General features: G+C 40.3%; 1 protein-coding gene across 1 annotated transcript in view; it reads right to left on the reverse strand.

Annotated features, from left to right (window-relative positions):
* Positions 1-22,778, reverse strand: part of WDFY2 (WD repeat and FYVE domain containing 2) — a 170,586-nt gene that overhangs the window by 81,382 nt on the left and 66,426 nt on the right. The window contains exons 2-3 of the mRNA XM_081214880.1: positions 20,046-20,113; positions 6,920-6,993 (exon numbers count right to left, since the gene is read on the reverse strand). Coding sequence (XP_081071006.1) covers positions 6,920-6,993; positions 20,046-20,113 — 142 coding nt within the window. The remainder of the gene's footprint in view (positions 1-6,919; positions 6,994-20,045; positions 20,114-22,778) is intronic.

The following is a 22,778-nucleotide window of genomic DNA, read 5'->3' on the forward strand; positions in this document are numbered from 1 at the left end:
GTGCGTCCGGAGCCTGTGCTCCGCAACGGGAGAGGTCACAACAGTGGGAGGCCCGCGTATCGCAAAAAAAAAAAAAAAAAGGGCAATCTGGGTGTTCCTACCAGTATTCATGCTACAGAATTGGTCTAAAAGGGGGATCAAGAAGTTCATCAAAAATCCATATCTGTAATGGAGGTGCCACAAAATAATTTGTGGCCAAAGAAAGCTCTTGGCATATGCATTCAGTACTACTTGACCAAGTTTTTAGATAACATTCAGGTACTGAACAAAAGACAACAGGGCTACCTATACAATGACACAATTGGAAGAGACAGGCTTGTCCTTGAGAGGTTCTAAGAAGGTTGGTGACCCACACAAATACTGAAGGGACAACTCCCATGATCACAGTAAGTGTTTTCTTTGACAAAACCACCTTCAATGAATTATACTGTATGAATAAACATAAGCAACTGGCATGTCAGCACTCAGGGACTCTTGTTTTGCTAAGCAGAAAGATATATATATATATATATATATATATATATATATATATATATATATATATAGGTATTTAATATTGATATATAAATATTTATACATATTTAAGTTTACTATAACTTATTAGCACAAGCTCAGAAGAGAATGGCCACCTAACAGTCTATAAAAGGAACTCCCCACACTAGAAAGTCCAGGACCATAGAGTGATGAAATGACTCAGAAATGATGGTCTTTTGTGGTAGAAACCATGGGAGAATGAGAAAATGATAAGCTAGTGTAAGTACTGAGATTATAAAGAGTTTAAAAGGAAGCCCTACAGATTCCAGGTCCACATTTCTCTGAACACAGGACCTCTTGAAACTGTCTTCAAATCTAGCCTCTGTTGACTTCATGATTAGGATACTTTTCATGTATGGTACCACATTAGAAATCCTGGAAGGCAGGGAAATTCCAGAAGCAACATCAATTCTTCTCTAAGTACAAAACCTGAAATGTGCCATGATGGTTGACAAACAGGAGCCAGTCGGCTAGAGCACTGTTGTCTCCGAGCCAATCAAGGTGAAGCTTTTAAGAGGACTTTCCCTCCAGCAGGAGTGGCCCGACTGTACAGTCAGCTTGGGTACAGCTGAAGTGCTTTATTCATAAGTTACTTCTCTTCACTGCAGAACGTGACCTCACCATTTGGGTTCAGTCCCTGTAGGCTCATTACAACCCACAGCAATAAACAACTCATCCAAAACACCTTGTTACATTAAAGGCTCAAATTCTTTAAAAAAAATTTTTAGCAATGGCCAGATGCACAGAATAACACAAGCTTCCAATTCATTAGTGGCCATCCTAGGGCAATTCCTTGCAACTGGGTTGTCCTAGTTGTGTGAAGCAATCAGCCTGGTGTGATAAGAAAATCTGTCCAGTGATCAGGGAAGTCCTAGTTCTGCCACCACTGTCTTGACACGTGACCTACCTAATCTATATCACTTAATCTAGGGGAAGGTGGCATTAGATAGAAGAATTAAGGTCCCTTTCAATTTTAATCTTTTCCTATCTCCCCCTCTTTTAATATCTTTAGGTACCTCTTCCCAAAGGCATCAATTTACACATTCACAGAATGGTTTCCTAATCAATTGGTAGGACTCTGTTAGGGAAATTCTGTAGATACAATATTATTACCAGTTGTACTGAGTTGAACAGTGTCCTCCCAAAATTCATGTCCACATGGAACCTCAGAATATGACTTTATTTGGAACTAAGGTCTCTGCAGATGTAATTAGTTAAAATGAGATCATACTGGATTAGGGTGAGCCCTTCATCCAGTGATTTATAAGAAGGCCATGTGAAGACAAAGAGACACAGAGAGGAAGCCAATGTGAAGATGTGGGCAGGGACCACAGTGACACATCTACAAGGAAAGGAACTCCAAGGATTTCCATCAGTCCCACAAACGTTTGGGAACACATAACGTTTCTACTTAGGTTTTTTAGTTGCTTTCTTCACGTATCTATGTTATTAATTTCAGGAAGCAGCGTATGGACATCAAATTCTTCTACACGCCCAAACCGGTCATTTAAACACACGAAGCACTCTGTAAATGCACAAAATAACACTCAACTGTTGAGAGTAATTTTATCCTGCTGGTTAAGTGCCCAACTTTGGTTGTAGCATCTTGATGATGGGAACTGAAATGCCTTCTCTCCTTCCTTCAACAGACCTTTTACAAAACATCTATAGTGGTCCAGGACACAGCACTGAAGCATACATCGTCTCTGCCTTCATGCAGTTGACAGTCTAGTGAAGGAGACAGACCCATAAACAAATGGGGCAACAGGAAGGATGGAAAGCCTTTAACAGAGGCAGGAGTGGCTCCTGGCCAGCAGCATGGGGTGAGAAGAAAGCCCAGGCTTCAAGGCACACAGAGTCCCTAGCTTTGCTGAGAGCTGCTTCCTGGCTAAGTGAGCTGGAGAAGCTCGTGAACTCTCTAGGCCTTAGTCTCCTTATCCGAAAAATGTGAGTAATACCACCTACATCACAGAATTACTGTGAAGCTGGAATGAGGGGATGTATGTCAAGCAGAGTGCCTGGTACATAGTAGATACTCAATAAAGGTTTATTCTCTTTCCTCTTTCATTCCCTTGAATAAACTATATGAACTCTAAGAATATAATAACCACAAGAACTACCAAAACAGTAACAACAAAGCCATACATGGTCAATATCATTTATTTTTATACAGTAACCTCTATCCTGAGTGCTAACCATTATACACAGCAATTGTTTCCTCTCATCCCAATCAAACTTCCCACAACACATGTATGAGATTAATCTACAAAGAACAGAGATTTTATCGTTTGGGGGCCTTGTTCGAAAAATCTTCAGTGACTATGCATTTATCTTGGCAAGATTTTAATAAAAATTTTGGCACCCTAAGAGTTGTGATGAAGAAGAAAAAATATATTTATAAAGATGAGCATCAATTTTTTTTCCCCATGCCATTCATTTTGCCTGAAATACCTTTCCTTCCTGTCTTTAGCTAATCAAATCCTAGCTCACATCCAGTCTCCATGGATCTGCCCCAGGCCATTCTCTCCTTCTCTTATCTGACCTCATTGCCTTGCCAACATCACACTCACTGGGGTGCTGCTACTTTTGCTGTTATTTTTTTTACTATGCGTTAGGTATTTCATAACTTCATTTTTCATTTTGCCCCAAATGAATAAGTTCTTTGAGACCAGGAGCCACATGTTAGAATTGAGCATAATCTTCTTCACACAGCTGATATTTATATATTTGTTGGTTGGCTAGACTATATGACTCATTATGACAGAAAAATCTAAAGTCCTGCTTCAGTATGAATGGCAGTTAGCACAATCTGACTTCTGTCAACACTGAAACAGAAGGCATTTCTGAAAACTCAAACTCAGGATGAATTAAATTATTGGCATACCTTCTTCCCCTATGGAAGTTAATTCCATTGTGAAAAACATTTTGAATAGTAAAAGAACTGTACCAATAAACTATTTCAGAATTTAAGCAGGTACTTATTACAACCAGCTATATTAATAATAATAGTGTTTATACTTTTACTCAACAACTTATTTAACAAATTATTCACTGAGTCCCTAATATGCACAAGGTACCACACTAAGATCCACTGAGAGAGGAGGTGAATAAAAGACTGGCCAGTTCCTTAATACTCAACAATTTAATGGAGGAGACAGACCTGAAAACTTTTTACAAAACAGGTTAAATAAGCAATGTGATATAACTAACCTATTGAGTACTGTGTGTGATTAATTTTAATTTTATTTGGGAGGTCTCAGGACCCACCTGTCGAAAGGAAGGAAGGAAGGAAAAGAGAGAGAGAGAGAATGAAAAGATAACATGCGAACAAGACCTTGAGAGATAATCGGGACTGTAGACCAAGATGGCAGAAGTGGGTTCTGGGCTACACGATCAGAAAGAACAAAAGTTATAGACATGAAAATTACCACCTTCATTTTTGCTTCTCTCAGTAGGTGATCTAACTTGCTACTTCATGAGAAAAATAAAAGGTCATTCCTCCCTTACATCTCAATACTGTCTCTTTCTTTCCCTATCTTAAAAATGGAAAGTCTCCCCATTCTTTCCCAAAGCTAAATTCTTGAAATCATTCTGGATCCTCTTGCTGCTCATCTACTATCATATTTTTTTTTGCGGTACGCGGACCTCTCACTGCTGTGGCCTCTCCCGTTGCGGAGCACAGGCTCCGGACGCGCAGGCTCAGCGGCCATGGCTCACGGGCCCAGCCGCTCCGCGGCATGTGGGATCTTCCCAGACCGGGGCACGAACCCGTGTCCCCTGCATCGGCAGGCGGACTCTCAACCACTGCGCCACCAGGGAAGCCCTACTATGATATCTTGTTCTAGCACTCACCCTCTCTCTCTCCCCTTCCTTTTGTGGCCAAACTTCTGAAAGAATGGTCTGCATTTGTTATCTCTACTTCATCTTTAATACAGTACTCAGTTACACAAGGTTAACTGCCTCTTAAATCTCTTTTATTCAGTAAAATAAAGTGAAATAAGGATTTACTTTCCTATTTCCTCCTTTCTGTGTTTCAAAATAAGTTAACTAATAGTATTTCTTCCAAAATGTATTTGCTATATTCAAGGAACAGAAAACTTATAGTCTCTGGAAAGGATTTCTCACGTCCAGAAAGTAAACTATTAAACAGCTGAGACTCTGTATAAGCATTTTCAGTAAAGAACCGGTTATTTTTGTAGTGATCAATGAGAATTCTGAACCTTAAACACCCTGTTCTTTCACTGTATCGTTCCCTAACACAGAGCTTTTTACAATTCTTCAGAAGAGAATAGGTAGGTTAAAAAACTCATCTTCTTCAGCAACGTAGAAGAAATACTTTAAAGGAAATTATTTCATACAAGCCAGGTCCTTAATCTTTTTTAGAAGATCAGGTAAGGTAAGATTTGGTATCTCAACACTGAGCTGACACACCTAGAGAATCATTTTAGTCCGGTTCCTGATTTAAGTTCTGATTCTCTGGCAGTTTCATTTACTAAAGGAATAATGGCTAAGACAGCCTCTCTTCTTACTTACAATAAATAGCCAGAACTCTCCATAACTTAGTTCACTCTCAACTTGCCTTCAAAGCCAAATTTATCGGTACCCACTAACCGCTTATATTGATTTCAAAAATATAAAGAATCACCTATATGCTATACACACATAAGCCTTTTCACGGACAGTGAGTGTTACACATACTATTGTACGAACTGCTGGGCAATAAATGGATCTCAGCTCATTTATTCAGATTTTCCTTTACGGTGAAACTTCAATTCACTGAACAATCCAGTTATCTCCCCTTATCTTTTAAAAACAAGTTTATCATACATACACCCCACTTATTAAAAATGGCTCTCCTTAAAGAAGACAAAGGTCTGTATCATGATCTTCTCTTCCGTCCTCCTAAGGCACAGGTTTTACAGATCTACAATGCATTAGATCTTATAAGACTTCCATAAATATTTGTCAATGGACTGATTTATATGTAACAATATTGTTAAAAATTTCCATAAAGATCACCAAACAAGTGTTTTGACTAAAGATCAAATAGCAAATGTCAGGCCCACCTCTTCAGACCCCTCAGGGGGGTTGGGTAAAGACTAGAAATGGAGACCCACATTCCATGTGCCTAAATACGTAAAAGTTATAAATCAAGCTAAACTATTAAATATGGTCTCTTTCTCCAACCTTGACAAATATACCTTCAACCACCTGGAGGCACAGGTACAAAGTTAGAATTTTTAGACCTCTTGAAGTTCCACACCATAGTGCGGTGACACGGGAGGGCCAGCCCACACCCCCTTTCCCATTCCCAGCTCTATCGACACCTTGAGGGGCCTTGCCCACACGTGCGGACACCTACTCACCTCAAACCATTGCCCCTGGGGCACCTTCAGGCTAAGGGTACATTTATTAGTTTTATCCTCCTCTGGATTGACCCAGGGAAAAGGCCCATGCAGGCCCTAGAAGCAGGCCCTAAGCTGTCTGGGAGCAGGAAATTCCAGAGTCAGGTACCCAGAGCATGGAGCTGGGCGGAGTGAGGGCTTCGGCTGGGCACATGCCTCTGGCCCCTCAGATCCCTCATCCTGTGGGGAGGTGTGGTCAGGAGGGTCCTCTAATTCCTAGGTCCCAAAGCAGGGTCTCTAAAGGCAATACTGGACAATATACCAAAATGGAGAATTTACCAGATCAGCTGTCTTACTAGTTAATATATTAGTTGAAAATTAATATGCAAAAATATGATTAAGTAGTAAAAACCTGAAATTCCAGTCTCTGATCACTTCAGTTCCTTCAAGATCTAGAACCAAAGGGTCTACTATTTATCTGGATCTACCCGGCAGACTAAATCTAGATTCTCTGCTTTCTTAACAAATTTGTATAAATTGACAGAATTCTATTCACCTGCTAGAGGGTGTTAAGAAGACAGCAAAGAGCAGAAAGAGGAAGGAGGACAACATCAAGTATCAAAGACGAGATCAGACACGCAGGTCCAAGAGAGCCATTTCCCTCGTGTTCTGTCACTTGCGTGGGGAATCGTGTGACACCACGATTAACCATCTGATCAAAGTCACTAGTATCACAGCTTGCTCTTGCCAACCCGCAGATCATGTAGTTCACACCGTGGCGTGGTAATGCCCCTACTATTCTAGCCGCTGTGAACATGTAAGTCAAGCTGAATCTCGTCAGCATTTAAGCTGAGACTGATGATAGCTCTCCCTGCACCTCACCAGAATTTGCTGCACTGCAATTTCCACTTAACTTAGCAAGAAATTAATTTGTTAATTTGAAAAAAAAAACTAATAAATAATTCTCATCACGATACACATATACATACTCCACAGGAAGGGAAGTATTTCAACTGAAAATCTTATTTATGTGTACTTACTGAGATTGTACCATTGTCTAGACCTATGGACAGTCTTCTTGTTTCCGGGTTAAAAGACATGCATGAACATGGAGCTGAAAGAAATGAACATGTTGATGAAATTAACAAAACGATGATTCTCATGGATTCAGGAGTGACTAGCTCAGAGTGTATGATTATTTTTTTCCCACAATTTCCTGACAAACAGTTCATTTAACTCCCACTCACCAAAAAATAAAAAAAGTAATTTTACAACTAACCCCTAGTTTCTCAGTTATCCTTTTAATGAATATAACAAATAAGATATTCTTAAACTGGACAAGTTCCAAGGGGCGTGGTCTCGGCTGTTCTGTCAGTATCAAGTCTAAATTTGCTTTGACTAGATTAACAATATTTTGTGCCGCATAAGCCTTCTGTCACCAATCTATCTCTTCCAAGCAAACCCTATCTTTAATGGAAATAACCAATTTTTTCTGAACTAAGGAAATGAAAGAAAGCTCTTATTACCCCCTTGCCCCCTCCCGCCAAGTACAGAAATCTATTTTTTTTATTCAGAACTGATTTGGGGCATGTGGACTAACAGAAGTCTTTTCCTCTCAGTACTCAACGCATATGCTGGAGGCTGCCAGTTGGAAAAAGACGGAGGCTTTGTCTCAATCTAAAAGAGAACCAACTCGACACAGGGCCAGGCTCCAGAGGAAAAAAATCAGGTGAGTCAGTTCACCCAGTCCTGGACAGGGTCTCCCAGTTCTTCAGGACTGACTTCCTGAGTACCACCAAGCCTGAGTAAACGAAACGTGCTTGGAAGCCACGAGGGGCCAAGTCAGCTTCCGGTTCCCAGCTTTCTCTGTCTATGCTTGTTCATCAGAATGGGGGCCTTTTGACAACTTATTCTATACTGAAATAGTGTTCTAAAGGCCTCAACATAACTTTTAAATTTCGCCCCGCATCTTCACGGTAGCGCTGTAGGTCATGATAACTACCCATCATCAAAATCATAATCGGCATCAAATGTTTTTATTCTTACTTTTCAGTTATGATTAGATGTCTTACCCAAGGTCACACAGGAAAAAAAAGCTGGAGGAGGTTCAAAGACATAATTCAAACACACAGTCCTATATTCAAATACCCAACTTAGGTTATCTTTAAACTATAAAAGAACTTCAAGTTCTACTAACAGAGCCACTTGATAAACACATCACTTGGTAACATTTTTTTGATTCTCTATAAAGGCCGCTGAACAACCATAACTACAAAATCTTCTAAACTGCATAAAGTACTTACTTTTTTCTAATTTTCAAACATGATATATTTAGAAAATAGAAATATGTAAAAAATAGTCACCACCACCCCCCCACTGCAAACTCCACCAGTACAGCAGAATATCTTCTTCTGGTTTAGCCACAAATTTAAACTAGATTCCCAAAAGAACACTGCTGGAAAAAAAGCAATCAAACAATATTTAACGCACTGCCCTAAGAAAGCCAGTCTTACTTGCCTTTGGCCTATAAACTATGTTGGCAAAATCTCTACACAGATGCTAAGACACCAGGTTTCATAATCCCATAACATGTGTGCAGGATTAAAATTTAATGATTTCATGGGAAACTATCATGTTAGCAGAAAAAAGCAAAAGAAAAATATACACTGATTATGGTACTTCATAAAGTACATACACACATAAAAATATACCTGGAAAAACTAAACACAGTTCTTGTGTTTGAGATTATTCCTATAACATTGTCTTCACTTATTATTTTGCTACTCCTGTTAAAAATTTTAAATATCTAACAATTTATTAAGATATAAGCATGAGTGTATGAAGCAAAACTTGACTGCAGCCCAAATGGCTACACATAGTTGAGAAAAATCTTATCACTTAGCTGCCTGCCTGGCCATATAAAAGTATTTGCTATATGATTTACTCCAAAGTTCCTATCTGGTTATATAATAATTAGAAAACCCACTGATCTTTGAATGTGATTTAAAAGACTTTTTTACAGTACTGCACAGGCTACCCTTAAATCATCATTGCTGTTTTTTTATTCCTTATTTTTCCCCCATTTACTAAATTTCTTGTTATTCTTCAACAAAAATTTAGAATGCTTACTATGTTCAAGACATGTGATGCAATGATATATAAGGTATTATAGCTGCCATCAGGAATTTATAGATTGTGACACCAACTATATATAGGACCTATAATATAAAACTTGTCCCCAATGCCACTCCTTAGTCCACATCACTTTATACTGATAGTAAGAAACGCCACCAGAATTCAAAAGGAAAGACTTTTCCTATAAAGGACCATAAACAAAAGAAGTTTTAACAGAAATTCTGTTGTTGCAGAACCCATATGCTGGAACCCAGATGGTTATAGACAGGGGATTGCCAGAGACAGAGAGCATTACCTCCCAGGTGTCCCCAAAGGTACAAACATGCCTTCAAAGAGGCATTATGGTAAAACACCAAGCAACCCTGTGTGTGTATGTGTATGTGTGTGTGTAAAGACTTTTGGTAGGTGAGTCTTTTTTTTTTTTTTTTTTTTTTTGCGGTATGCGGGCCTCTCACTGTTGTGGCCTCTGCCGTTGCGGAGCACAGGCTCCGGACGCGCAGGCTCAGCGGCCATGGCTCACAGGCCCAGTCGCTCCGCGGCATGTGGGATCCTCCCGGACCGGGGCACGAACCCGTGTCCCCTGCATCGGCAGGCGGACTCTCAACCACTGCGCCACCAGGGAAGCCCGGTAGGTGAGTCTTATGATGGTCCTCAAACCATTTCCCAGCTGTGACACTCCCATAGGAAGAGGCCTTGCGTTGGTTACCCAAGGGCCCCGCAAGGCCGAGGAAAGAAATGAATTGAAAGAAATACTAATGCCCACATTTGTTGTTATAGTAAATGTCTTTCTTTTGGGGCGTTGGGGGAGTAGATAAATTGACACAGAGATCCTTCTAACTTCAACTCACCAGAAATTAATGAAAAAAGCAAACTCTGAAAGACCAGTGCTATGGCCCATACAAAATAAGCGCCTATCCATCCATGCAAGAAAATATCGAAGGGCAAAACTGTCTGGCAAAGCATAATAAGACACAGTAAAATAAAGGTAATTATGACCAAATGGTAAAGGGAATCCTTTGGAAGGAAGAATAAGGTAGGAAACAAACAAAATATGATTTAAACACAATATTTATAGCCAGGTTGCAAAGATGTGATGTTTCCCAAAGAAGAATTCAGCTTTAAATGCTATGACGTTAATAATTTGTTAGTTGAAGAAGAAATAATTGGGTCTCTCTGATGGCTAAAAGTTCAGGTCAGAGATGAACTTGGCTGAGAGGCTGTTCTATCCTCCCACCTTAAAACTGCATTCTCCGCAAGCCGAGCACAGTGGCCAACCAGGACTACAAAATTACAATGCAGCTCCCCTCTACGGACTCCTCTATCAAAACTGCATCCCCGGGCTTCCCTGGTGGCGCAGTGGTTGAGAGTCCGCCTGCCGATGCAAGGGACGCGGGTTCGTGCCCCGGTCCAGGAGGATCCCGCATGCCGAGCAGCGGCTGGGCCCGTGGGCCATGGCCGCTGGGCCTGCGCGTCCGGAGCCTGTGCTCCGCAACGGGAGAGGCCACAACAGTGAGAGGCCCGCGTACCGCAAAAAAAACAAAACAAACAAAAAAACCCTGCATCCCCAAACTCTAGATGAAATACATTTCATCTAGAAATGAGGGAAGAATTCTCATTTTCCAAGCCATCTGATCGAGATTTGCCATCTCCATTCTGTCTCAGACTGATGACAATCAAAAGACATGTACTTGGCAAAATTTTAGGAAGCAAGATCATCAAAAGCACAAATACGATAGGAAAGAAATTTGTAGGGGTCTGTGAGTAATGGGAAATAATATTCTCTTATACTAGTGTCAGGACTTTAGACCTTGATGGCCTGTCAAAATCTTATCTTTAAAATTAAACACTTTCATAATACTGAGTGTTTCTTAAAAATGAAATATTTCTAGTTTAAGGCAGGTTTTCAGCTTAAAATTTAGGGAAGGTGAAAATAAAGAGAAACACCAGTCTGGGTGATTATATTAATGACTATATAATTTGAAGGGGGAAAAGCTCAGGATATGAGCCCTAGGCAAAAATGAGCTCCTGAAACCAACATCAACTTCAACAGAGCAATAATTAAGTGGATTAGAGAGAAACTGCCTACTTGTATTTCTAACACTTTTATCCCACAGGCAATCTAAGAAAAAATACTGCTCTTGCTTTCTTAAAAAATGTAAATTGAGAGGAAGCATTCTCAAAATACTTCTATTTGGGGGAAAGTTTCCCAATTTCTATTATTTATACCTATAATTCTTTCATTTTATGACTAATTTATTTCCTGTCCTTTGCTGATCGGTTGAACTTTACTCAAATAAACACAAGTTCTGTTGAAGGTTGAACTGTGGATTTCAATCACTCTGACAGCGTTACAATGCCAAAGGCACTATTTGGCAGGAAACACTAATCTTCATGGGATGTGCTGGTGGGAACTTTAAATAAGCAACAGTACTTCTGTGAATAAAACATCAGGTGTCAAAGGCATCCTGGTGAAGTTAAAAGTCAGGATCCTATGATAAGAGGGCCTTGAATAGAGAGGCTTAGAAAGAGCACTCCATCACCACAAAGCAAAGATTTAATTCATGGACACTATTCCATTCAACTGTGTGTCACAAGATAATATTTATTAGGTTGACGATATTCAGCCCATTTTTTACTTTATTAAGAACACTTATATTTAGGACTTCAATTGACTAGCATTAAACAGGGTTTTTTTGTTTAAATCAAGTATTTTATGCACTCAGCTGAAATTAACCCTTTTTCTCTTTTAATTTAGTCTGAGTAACATCAGCAAAATTACAGTGAATTGGCAGTGGTCCCTTTTTCTCCCAGAGAGGTTTTAAGTTACAGTAAAGTGATCTAACTACAGTAAGCTTTAAATTACTCTGTCGGATGAAAATCAAATAAGAGTATGCTAAATAAATGCTATAATTATTCAGATGAATTCATATCTGTTATCTTCAGTTTGGATAATTTATGTTTTCCTTCACTTTTGTTAAATATCAAAGTTCCATGGGCACCTTTTCTTCTTGGTAAACAGAGAATTAAAAGACCAGATTATACTATTAATTTTGGAAATGTCAATAGTAAAAACAAGTTATTTTCTACACATGGTTCTATAATACAACCTATACAAAAAAGAAACCAACAAAGGAGCAGTATACTTCACAGCTGGGAACGAAGAAGTTATCTGAAATAAGATATAAATTAAACAACAGGATGAGCATTTCCCGATTACACACATAACCTCCACTGCCAAAAAACTCCCTCAACTGAGTTAAAGATATTGTCTACAAGTCACCCAAACAATCACTATCTTATAAAAACAGAAATACCAAATTCATTATTTTAAATACCTTTCAATCACTAATCTTCCCACATGAATTTCCCCCCAAACTCCAATAAACCCAGCAGAAGGGGTGGGATGGCACACTACAGCACACATTGCCCTAAATCCTCGGACCTCACCAATGGGAAAATTAACATTTGCGATTTACATGCAAAATAACTCATTTCCATCCCAAATATAAACATATCAATATGAACATGTTAATCATTTTAATTTTCTAAATTCTCAATTTCAAGTTGCTCTAAGACTACAGTTCCAACAAATGGGAAAAGAAAACCAACCCAGCCACAACCTCACAAATTAGCCAATCTTTTCTAATCCCTCTGGGTTAAGGTCAGCAATGATAGGGGAATTCCCTGGTGGTTCAGTGGTTAGGGCTCGTCACTTTCATTGCTGTGGCCCAGGTTCAATCCCTCGTCGGGGAACTAAGATCCCAGAGGCAGCATGGCGTGGCCAAAAAAAAAAAGATCAGCAATGATAGTATACATTGCTTAACTCCAAGAACCTGAAAGTACTTTACAAATACTTATTTGACATATAACCAAAATCTGAGAACAAAGAAAATGGACAGTTTATCTGTTAAGTTCAGAGCAGAGAAAATGAAAGGAATTGCCTGAAATGAGTCAGCAAATTGGCAGCAGAAATGAAAATCAAATTCCAGCTTCCCACCCAGGCACAGGTGTTACCCTACAAGCGATTCTGCATACTCTCATCTTAAATGACGCATATTTTTTGGTGAATTTAATGTAAACAGTAAGACTGTGTTCAAACTGCATCACTCTAGTTGTCTTAACTAAGATAACTTATTCAATGCATTCCCTACCTCATTTCACAAAGAATTGGAAATGGCTTTAAAAGCAGATACAATAAAAACAAACGACAGAAATAAGCAAAAAGTCTTGACCGAGGAAAATATATATAAAAGAACAGAAAGAAAATCAAAATAAAAATCGGTTGGGAATATAACAGATCCCATGTTTCACATTATCCATAAGGACTGCGTACCAGGTCCTTAGAGCTGTTCCTCCTAACCTTTTTCGCCTCATGATACACACAGAAACTTAGATGTGAACAGTCCCTGGAGGAAATGGAAGAGACTGCTAGGGCCCAGATGACAGGATCATCCCTGCCCAGCTAAACGAAATCAGTTCTCGGGGCCTGTAATCCATTTGGATCATCCCAGTACGCTGTAGCACACAGGATGGAAGGTTCTGCCTTAGAGAAAGGCAGGGTTTCTGGCTCTCCTACCTGAAAAGTAATCTCCCTTGGTGTTTCTTCAAAGGGGCGCTGAGCACGATGGTAGACAACTACTTCAAAAGCAGATAAAGCATTCCATGTATACACACAGCAGTATGTGCTGAGGGCACAGTGAACGAAGCATTTCTGCAGAAGGCTGACAGAGCAGGAAATCTCAGGATACAGATGAATAATCAACTGCATGTCCTTCATGCTGCCCACCGTAAATAATAAACAGCCTTTCTCTCAACCAGGCTGTTGATAAAAACTGGAAAGCAGACAGTTCAAAATTAAGTTTTTCAGTGAGGACTAGAGTTCCTATACTTGTTTATTTTTTAGCTATTATTTATTTGTTTAAATTTTGAACTTTAAAAAAATTTTAGATGTATTTTTTATTGAGGTAACACTGGTTTATAACATTACATAAGTTTCATGTGTACAACATTATGTCTATTTCTGCATACCTTACAGCGTGTTCACCACCAAAAATTTAGTTTCTATCTGTCACCATACAGTTGATCCCTTTTATCCATTTTGCCTCCCTTCCCCCAGGTTACCACTACTCTCTTCTCACTGTATCTATGTGTTTACTTTTATTTGGTTTGTTCATTTATTTTGTTTGTTGGTGCTTTATATTCCACATGAGGGAAATCACATGGTATTTGTCTTTCTCCGTCTGACCTACTTCACTGAGTAGAGATCCTATGCTTTAAAAGTTAGCTGAGCAAATGATAAAGTGGCCACAGTGGTGGCAAAACTGAAGGGGCCCAACCACAGCCTCAGACTGGACAAATGCCATCACGCCAGGCCAAGGCAGAGAGCTGGAAATACGACAAAATCGGTCATTTTCGTTATTAGGTGTATCTTTCATTTGCAATTACCTCTGAAAAACCACCTTCTGTTTTGTTTTGGGGACAAATCCATAAACGCTTAGGAGCCAAAGTAAATTCCACCTGCCTGTCCTGGCAATGACAGAATCCACAGAGGTTTTCCAATCGCCTAACCCTCACTCAGGCCTGAGATGCTGGCCCTCTTAACCTCCTATTCACTACACCTTTGGCAGCCAAGTTGCTTTAACTACTCTCCATAGGGGAAAAGTTGGCAATAAAAGCCCAGACCTGATACCCAATACCGCAGAGTAAGAAAAATCTCTAACACCTGCCACCCTGGCTCCTGCTTGCACTCTCTCTCCTCCACTCCTTTGTCTGACGCCATGAATAGCAAACCTAGTTGGTAAAGTAAATCTAAAATAACTAAACCATGAAAATAGGAATGCCTGTGCTTTTCATGTGTTGGTTTTTTTCCTCTGTAGTGTTGATGCAAATGTGGTGGCTGAAATGGTATCTATTAGAAGCCTGGAACAAATCATCACATTTATGGCTATAACTGAAACCTTCACTCTGTACTCTCAGGAAGGTCCCTCTGGTATCCAAGGTCAGGCAGGTCCCAGCTGGGCAGGCTGTAACTTGATCGTGTCATAGGCTACTTTCCAGCTACTATGTGAGATATGTCAAGAAGGTATTATTTTTGAAAGAATATTTGATAAGGATATGCTCTTATTTCTCACTTATCCATAAAAATCAGCTTATAGGAACCCCCAAATTCTCTGTAGACAGCAGGGTTTAAAACAGACCTCCCTTGGGGACCCTTTGTGACCATGTGCCCATTACACCTACTTCTTTGGTTATACCACACCACGCTCCATGCACAGTACTCATCTGAGGTCTGCCGCCCCCACTAGACTGTACACACCATGAAGATGGGAATCACCTGTTGTATTTAAACACTCTACCCTCTGTACACTGCACGGTGTTTGGATGGAAGAAACACTTAAAATTAGTTGAATGCACTGTCCAAAGAAATGAAAGAAAACAGGATATTTCTTTCTGCTTTTCATCTTTACTTGTCCTCACGTTTCCCACACTATTTTCAGCTCAACACCGCAGGCACCAATAGGGACATGCATGGCTCGGTTCTTCCTCTTTAAAGATCACAGATCCAGGAGAGAGGAAAAAGACAGGAATTGGGACGTGTACAGTCAGGGCAAGGCTGAGTCAGATACTTGCAGTGACAAGTAGCAGATACCCACCGGCATGGACTCAAGCGCAAATGGGCACATGGCAGTAAGACAGAGGGTATCTCTTGAACTCAAAGGCAGAAGCAGAGCCAGGCTTGGGAGTTCGGAGGATGAGGAAGAAAACCTTAAGGCAACACTTGCTCAGGCTTCACTCGCTCTGGAGCGAAGTGATCCTTCCTCCCCGATTCACACTTCCTTATCAGGGCATCAGCTTTCACTGTTTCTTCATGTACACAAACGCCTCACAGCTGTTTCATTTCTGTGTTCCCAGCTCAAGGGACCAGCCTAGGTTGAGACTAGCATATCCTATTCCAAACTCTAAATTCCTGGGAAAATCAGACTGACTCAGGGGCAAACAGCCTTCACCAGACACATCTGGTTTCTCCTGGATCCTTCCTGGAGGGGAAGCAGGAGTTTCTCAGAAAAGACAGGGTCTGAGGACACCCCCAAAGCAGTGGTTGGGTTTTTGATCGTGATGAGTCTCCTCTTCATCTTTCTTTCACCTACCACTCTCTGAAGTTCACGCAGTTTCTGCCTTTCAGGCTCACTCCTGCCCTCAAACTTGGCCTTCACTGTTCATTCTTTCTCGTCTAATGCCTTCTGCTCCCATCCCTCCAATCAACTTCAAATTCTTCTCAATGCTATAAAACATTACTATCCTACCCAGAACATGACAAATACTATATATATATATTTTTTTAAATAAATTTATTTATTTATTTATTTTTGGCTGCATCGGGTCTTCGTTGCTGCCCGCGGGTTTTCTCTAGTTGCGGCAAGCGGGGGCTACTCTTCACTGCGGTGCGCTGACTTCTCACTGCAGTGGCTTCTGTTGTGGAGCACAGGCTCTAGGCGCACAGACTTCAGTAGTTGTGGCTCGTGGGCTCTAGAGCGCAGGCTCAGTAGTTGTGGCACACGGGCTTAGTGGCTCCGCGGCATGTGGGATCTTCCCAGACCAGGGCTCGAACTCGTGTTCCCTGCATCGACAGGTGGATTCTTAACGACTGAGCCACCAGGGAAGTCCTGACAAATCCTATATTAAAAGGGTTTTTTTTTTTTTCCCAGTGTTTGTTTGTTTCAGGTTCTGTGACTTTATTTTTTTCTAACTTTATTAAGGTATAATTTCAAATAAAAATTGTAAGATATTTGAAGTGTACAATGTGATGAATTGGTATGTATTGTGAAAGGATTCCTGCCATCAAGTTAACACGTTCGTCACCTCACATATTTAATTTTTTTTTTTTTTTGGTGAGAACTTTTAAGTTGTACTTTCTCAGCAAATTTCAATCATACAATACAGTGTTATCAACTATAGTCGCCATGTTATACACGAGATCCCCAGATTCCATGCATCCCGTAACTGAACTTTACACCCTCTTACCAATCTCTCCCACCTCCTTGTCCCTGGCAACCACTTTTCTACTCTGTTTCTATGAATTCGGCTCTTTTTTTAAGGTATTTTAATGGACAAAATAAACAGATAAACCATATATTGCATGTACAAGATCGTCTCTGTATGTTTTTTTCTGGATTTGGAATACTACCTATTATGTACCACTAAGAACACACAACATGGTCATATCTGCCTTGCAGTGTCCGTATTATAGCCTCCAGATATACTGTACTTTTCCACTTACTTTGTAATTAATACCACATAACCGTTATTTAGGGATAATACTGAGTAACCTCTTAACAAAACACCTTTCAATAGAAAGGATTGTCAAAAAAAAGAATAAAAAAAGAAAAGCCCTTTGGAAAGTCAATAAATGAATAAAAGAAATAAATTCTAACTGACACGAAAATGTAGCCTATTTCTTTGTGCAATAAGATTCTGCCTCTCTCAAGTTAAACACAACTTATAGTCTTGCTCAGAGATCAGTTCCTATGTTATCTGAATGCATATGACCCCTAGGAAAATAAAAGCCAATTTCTGATCAACTGTGAAGAATGCAGCCTTTTGTTCTTTTACTCCTCTCCACGGTAGATGGAACCAGCCAACAATGAAAGATTACAGAAATCATCTTGACCATTCACGCGTTGTTCATCTGCATCTCCTGGCACCTAGCTTGATGGCCTGTATACAGTCGGTGTACAGTAAATATTTGATCAACTAGAGCGTGTACTTACATCTATGTATTTACAAATAAACACTATATATGCATGAGGCTTCACATGTGTTGATATAAACATATGTAAATAGATCAGCAGGTTGGAGACAACGCCAAAAGGCAATCTTCTCAAACGTAAAAGGGCATTCAAATCACCTAGGGATATTATTAAAATGCAGATTCTGATTCAGTAGATCTGGGGTGAAACTCAATACTTGCATTTCTAGTAAGTTCTCAGGTGACCCTGATGCTGCTGGTCTACAGACCAAATGTTAATAGCAAAGTAATCCCCTCTTTATTCCCTTTAGTAGGAGGCCATAGGCAAACTATGCAAATAATTAGAGGGTCCTTCTTCTCAAAGATCAGGCTCAGTCATTTAGGAAAATGAATGATAATATTCTCAGGGAAACTCATCTTTATTACCAGATTCAAGTCTGCAATAGGTACTTCTTTACTGAGCACCTATGCCAGGTACAAGACTACAGCAGACTTTAGTCATTCAAGGATACAGCTTAATAAAGGATGAAAATACAACTTGAGGCGTCTCTGTATCCTCAGTGATATTCAAATAAAGAGAACATTAGAGAATGACACCAAATGTGTATGGATGTGTGTATGGGGGAGGCGGTGGGTAAGCAACTGCTTAGGATCCCACATCTTCAAGAGGTTCCTATCAAGTATCGACGTCCATCTCAAGAAGATTCTTTGGGACTTCCCTGGTGGCGCAGTGTTTAAGAATCCACCTGCCAATGCAGGGGACACGGGTTCAAGCCCTGGTCCAGGAAGATCCTACATGCCGCGGAGCAGCTAAGCCCGCGCGCCACAACTACTGAGCCTGCGCTCTAGAGCCCGAGAGCCACAACTACTGAAGCCCGCCTGCCTAGAACCCATGCTCCGCAACAAGAGAAGACACGCTAATGAGAAGCCCGCACACCACAACGAAGAAGAGCTTCCGTTCGCTGCAACTAGAGAAAGCCCACACGTAGCAACAAAGACCCAACGCAGCGATAAATAAATAAATAAATTAATTAAAGAGAAAAAAAAGACGACGACTCCTTGTGCACCATCCCCAAGCCCTCGTCACTGTGCCCACGTCCGCCTCTCCTCTGTCTTCGCAGTCATATGGGAACGACAAGCCTCTGGGGTCAACTTCAACTTGCTGGACTATAGAACTTCGCCATCTCGTCCTGTTACATATTATGTCAAGTGTGATGAAAAAGACCGTAGGTAAGACTGGTTATACCACTTAAAAATGAGAGAAAAAAAAATCAATCAGAGAATTCCTTTCCCTTTCCCTTTCCATTTACCTAAACCCTCATCACTGCCAAGGCTTAAAAGGAAGTTCCCCCAGGGTCTTGGCTGTGCAACGGTGTCTGCTGGAAGCATGACCGGTGAGGGGAAAATATAAGCACTTGGAATTACAGGCTGCCTTTTCACTAATGTAGAGTAGGATGCTTGGTTCAACGACGGGCTATCATCTATTCACTACAATTCTAAAGAAATGCAAACCTCAAAGACAAATTTGAAAATCAGTGAAATCCATTACATCTTTAATAATGTATTTGTTCATAAACAGGCAAAATTGTTGTTTAAGTTATTACAGTATTCTTTTGCCGGAGGCATAAACTTAATCACATCTACAGCGTAGCATGAATTTCTTTTGGTTGTACGTGGTGGCATGTACGGAGCCAGCTCTCTCCCTGCAGGGGAACTTCTGCCAGTGCAAGAATCTAAGAATCAGTCATCTTTTTTTAAAGGTATATTTGAAAGATTCACTATTTACCAGTGCAAGGATATATTTCTCACATAAGATTCTGGGGAAATAAGACTGACTTCTAATCAGAACGTTTCAATCCTAAGCAAAGCCTTTTCAGAACTGAATGTTCAACACTGAACGTTCTGAATTTGAATAAATAATATAACAATAATGCAAGAACAAATTTACTTCACAAATGTAATCACTGGACAAAATTTTGAGTTGTCTAAGGAAGTACTTTACAAAAAAATTGGAAAAGAGAGGGGGACTGTGTAATCAAGGAGTCTAGGTGCTGTAGTCCTCCCATTGATCTTATTCAGAAACTGTGAATATATAGTCAATTTCAGAACAATTTTCTTATTTTACATACTGAGAGCTAGAATGATTTAACAAGGTACTTTCCATTATAATGATAATCCCAACCCTCAAGCATCTCTACTCAAGAAAATACAGAGAAGGCAATCTGGGAAGGACGGGGAGTTGGGGTCCATGTCTGATTTTTTAAGACAGAGATCCAGATACTTACAAGGCATCACATGGTATATGCTTGGCCAATATTGTCCGCTGTCTCTCTTTAACCACACACGAACAGTCCTGCAACAAAAGAAAATGTGTGTGTTAAATCACACTATTTTTGGTCATGGGAGTGTTGACAGATCGAAACCAAACCTCTTAATTATATATACAGTGGACCCTGAACAACATGGGTTTGAGTTATATGGTTCTACTTATAAGCATATTTTTTTTTCACCAAATATGTACTACAGTACTACACAATCCACGAATGGTTGAATCTGCAGATGTGGAACCACAGATACAGAAGGCCAACTATAAAGTTATATGCAGATTTTAGACTGCATGGAGGGTCAGTGCCTCTAACCCCTATGCTGTTCAAGGGTCAACTCTGTGTGTATATATGACATAACTACATTGCTATAATTAATAATACATATTACATACAAATATGTATAACATATATGTTTGTTTATAACATATCTCTATATAATACATGCATATATATTTTAATTATATTTATACACATTACATATATGTGCGTGCACACCATTTATGCCTCTCTAAAGGCATATTCCTATATTCCTTAAATTTAAGGCTGTATACATTTAAAATTACATATGACTTTTATAATTAAATATTTGAGGTTAATTAAATTTTATACTCATATATATTTATATACACGCATGGGATAGTGTTTGAAAACTATTTTTGTAGTTGTTTTGCTTTCGGAGTATATGGCCTTTGCCCCAGTCGGCTGGAAGCATTCATCTCCCTGGGGAGTAATTAGGATTTACTACGGAAGGGAGTAGGAAGAGATAAAATGAAGCAATATGCAACATCTGACACACATGGAAGGATGACACAGTAAATTCACAGTCTCACAAGCCACGGACGGCATCGTCTTGAGAGAAGGTTTTTGCAAACACAGTCAAGCAATGGTAAACTCTGAGACTCAGATTACTGAGCTAGAGGGCTGGCCATGCAACCCACCATGGAACAGGGTAATCCTGCAGCAAAGGCTGTGGATGAAGTTCCAGGCCAGAAGGCCAGATAGAGACATAGCAGACATCCAGGAGAGCTCAGAGAGGAGGGGCCAAAGAGAGAATGAACTAGAGGATACTGGGAGGTTCTTATCAACCAGAAAGGCCCTACCACGAATTACACCAGCACACGCACACAAGGCAAACACACCTAGGAGGTATAGGGACATTGCCCCAGAGACCAGAGGAAGTAGCAAACATCAAACCAAGGGAAACGAACAGTGCCCCACTGCTGCTAGAAGATCATATACACCACACCCCTCACCCCACACCCTTAAACCATCCTAGGGTAAAAAGCAGACACTGAGAATTTTAATCTCAGAGAGAGATGGACACTACCTAAATAGACTATTTAAGTCATCATATTAGACTAAGTTTTAAATTGTATTGGATTTCTTCCCCAGTTAATCAGTGGGTCTCCCCATCAGAATAGGAGAAAAGGACTAACTACAGACACAATAAAGAAATGCCACTTTCTCTGCGTGGCCATAAGATACGATGTAGTGATATATAGTGACACCACTACATATACATGTAAAACTCCATCTTTTTGGTCAACCAGCCAATTTGTGAGATGGTATAACGGAAAATAATTCTTAAGAAATAATTCAATACATACATTATTTATACACATATCATACCAGCCTTCAATTAAATTCTTTTTATAATATATGTCAAAACAACATTTTAATATGGAGATTATTATCTCAACAAGAATAAATACAGGAGTCACATCATGGAAAATGTCAGAATAGGAAGCTCCAAGAATCAGTCCCTGTACCAAATCAACTACTGAGCTGTCAGAATCACTGTTTCAGAATTCTAAAGTCTAGTTAGACACTTGCAGCATCCATGGGAATGCTTGATGAAGAAGCTGGTATATGTCAATGAATTTCACATCTTACTTGCAGCTATCGTCATGCATGCCCCATCCCTGTAGCAGGCAGCTGTGGGGACAGTGGCCCATGGTCATGGAGTGACTTGCAGGTACCAGGGTGGGAACCCTGTCCTCCAAAATTTGGGGATGCGTGTTTTGATTTGCCTGGCAGTTCACTGAGAGACTAGAGAAGATACTGGCCGTTGTTTCAATCACCTAGGTCTGAAGGGCTTCCCGGGCGATGTCTGCCAAAAGAATTTAAAGGGAAGGAAGACCCTTCTCTCCTTTATGAAATTCAGGCATTAAAAGAAATCACTGGTTGGGACTTCCCTGGTGGCACAGTGGTTGGAAGTCCACCTGCCAATGCAGGGGACACAGGTTCGATCCCTGGTCTGGGAGGATCCCACATACCACGGAGGAATTGGACCCGTGCTCCATGACGGCTGGGCCTGCACTCTGGAGCCCACGAGCCACAGCTGCTGGGCCCGCGTGCCACAACTGCTGAAGTCCACGTGCCTGGAGCCTGCGCTCCGCAATGGGAGGGGCCACCGCAGTGAGAGGCCCGTGCACCACAGCGAGGACTGGCTCCCACTCGCTGCAACTAGAGAAAGCCCGCACGCAGCAACAAAGACCCAACACAGCCAAAAATAAAAATAAATAGATGAATAAAGTTGAAAAAAAAAAAAGAAATCACAGGTTGACCTCAGAGATAAAGGAACAGAAACTTCAATGATCACAGACAACATGAAATATAGTCTTTGCAGAAAGAGTTGGGAAAAGTCACTAAACAGACAACTGCAGCATTCAAAAAGTAACAAGAGCAATC

Source organism: Mesoplodon bidens (assembly GCF_964165515.1).
Source record: "Mesoplodon bidens genome assembly, chromosome: 17".
Classification (NCBI taxonomy): domain Eukaryota; kingdom Metazoa; phylum Chordata; class Mammalia; order Artiodactyla; family Ziphiidae; genus Mesoplodon; species Mesoplodon bidens.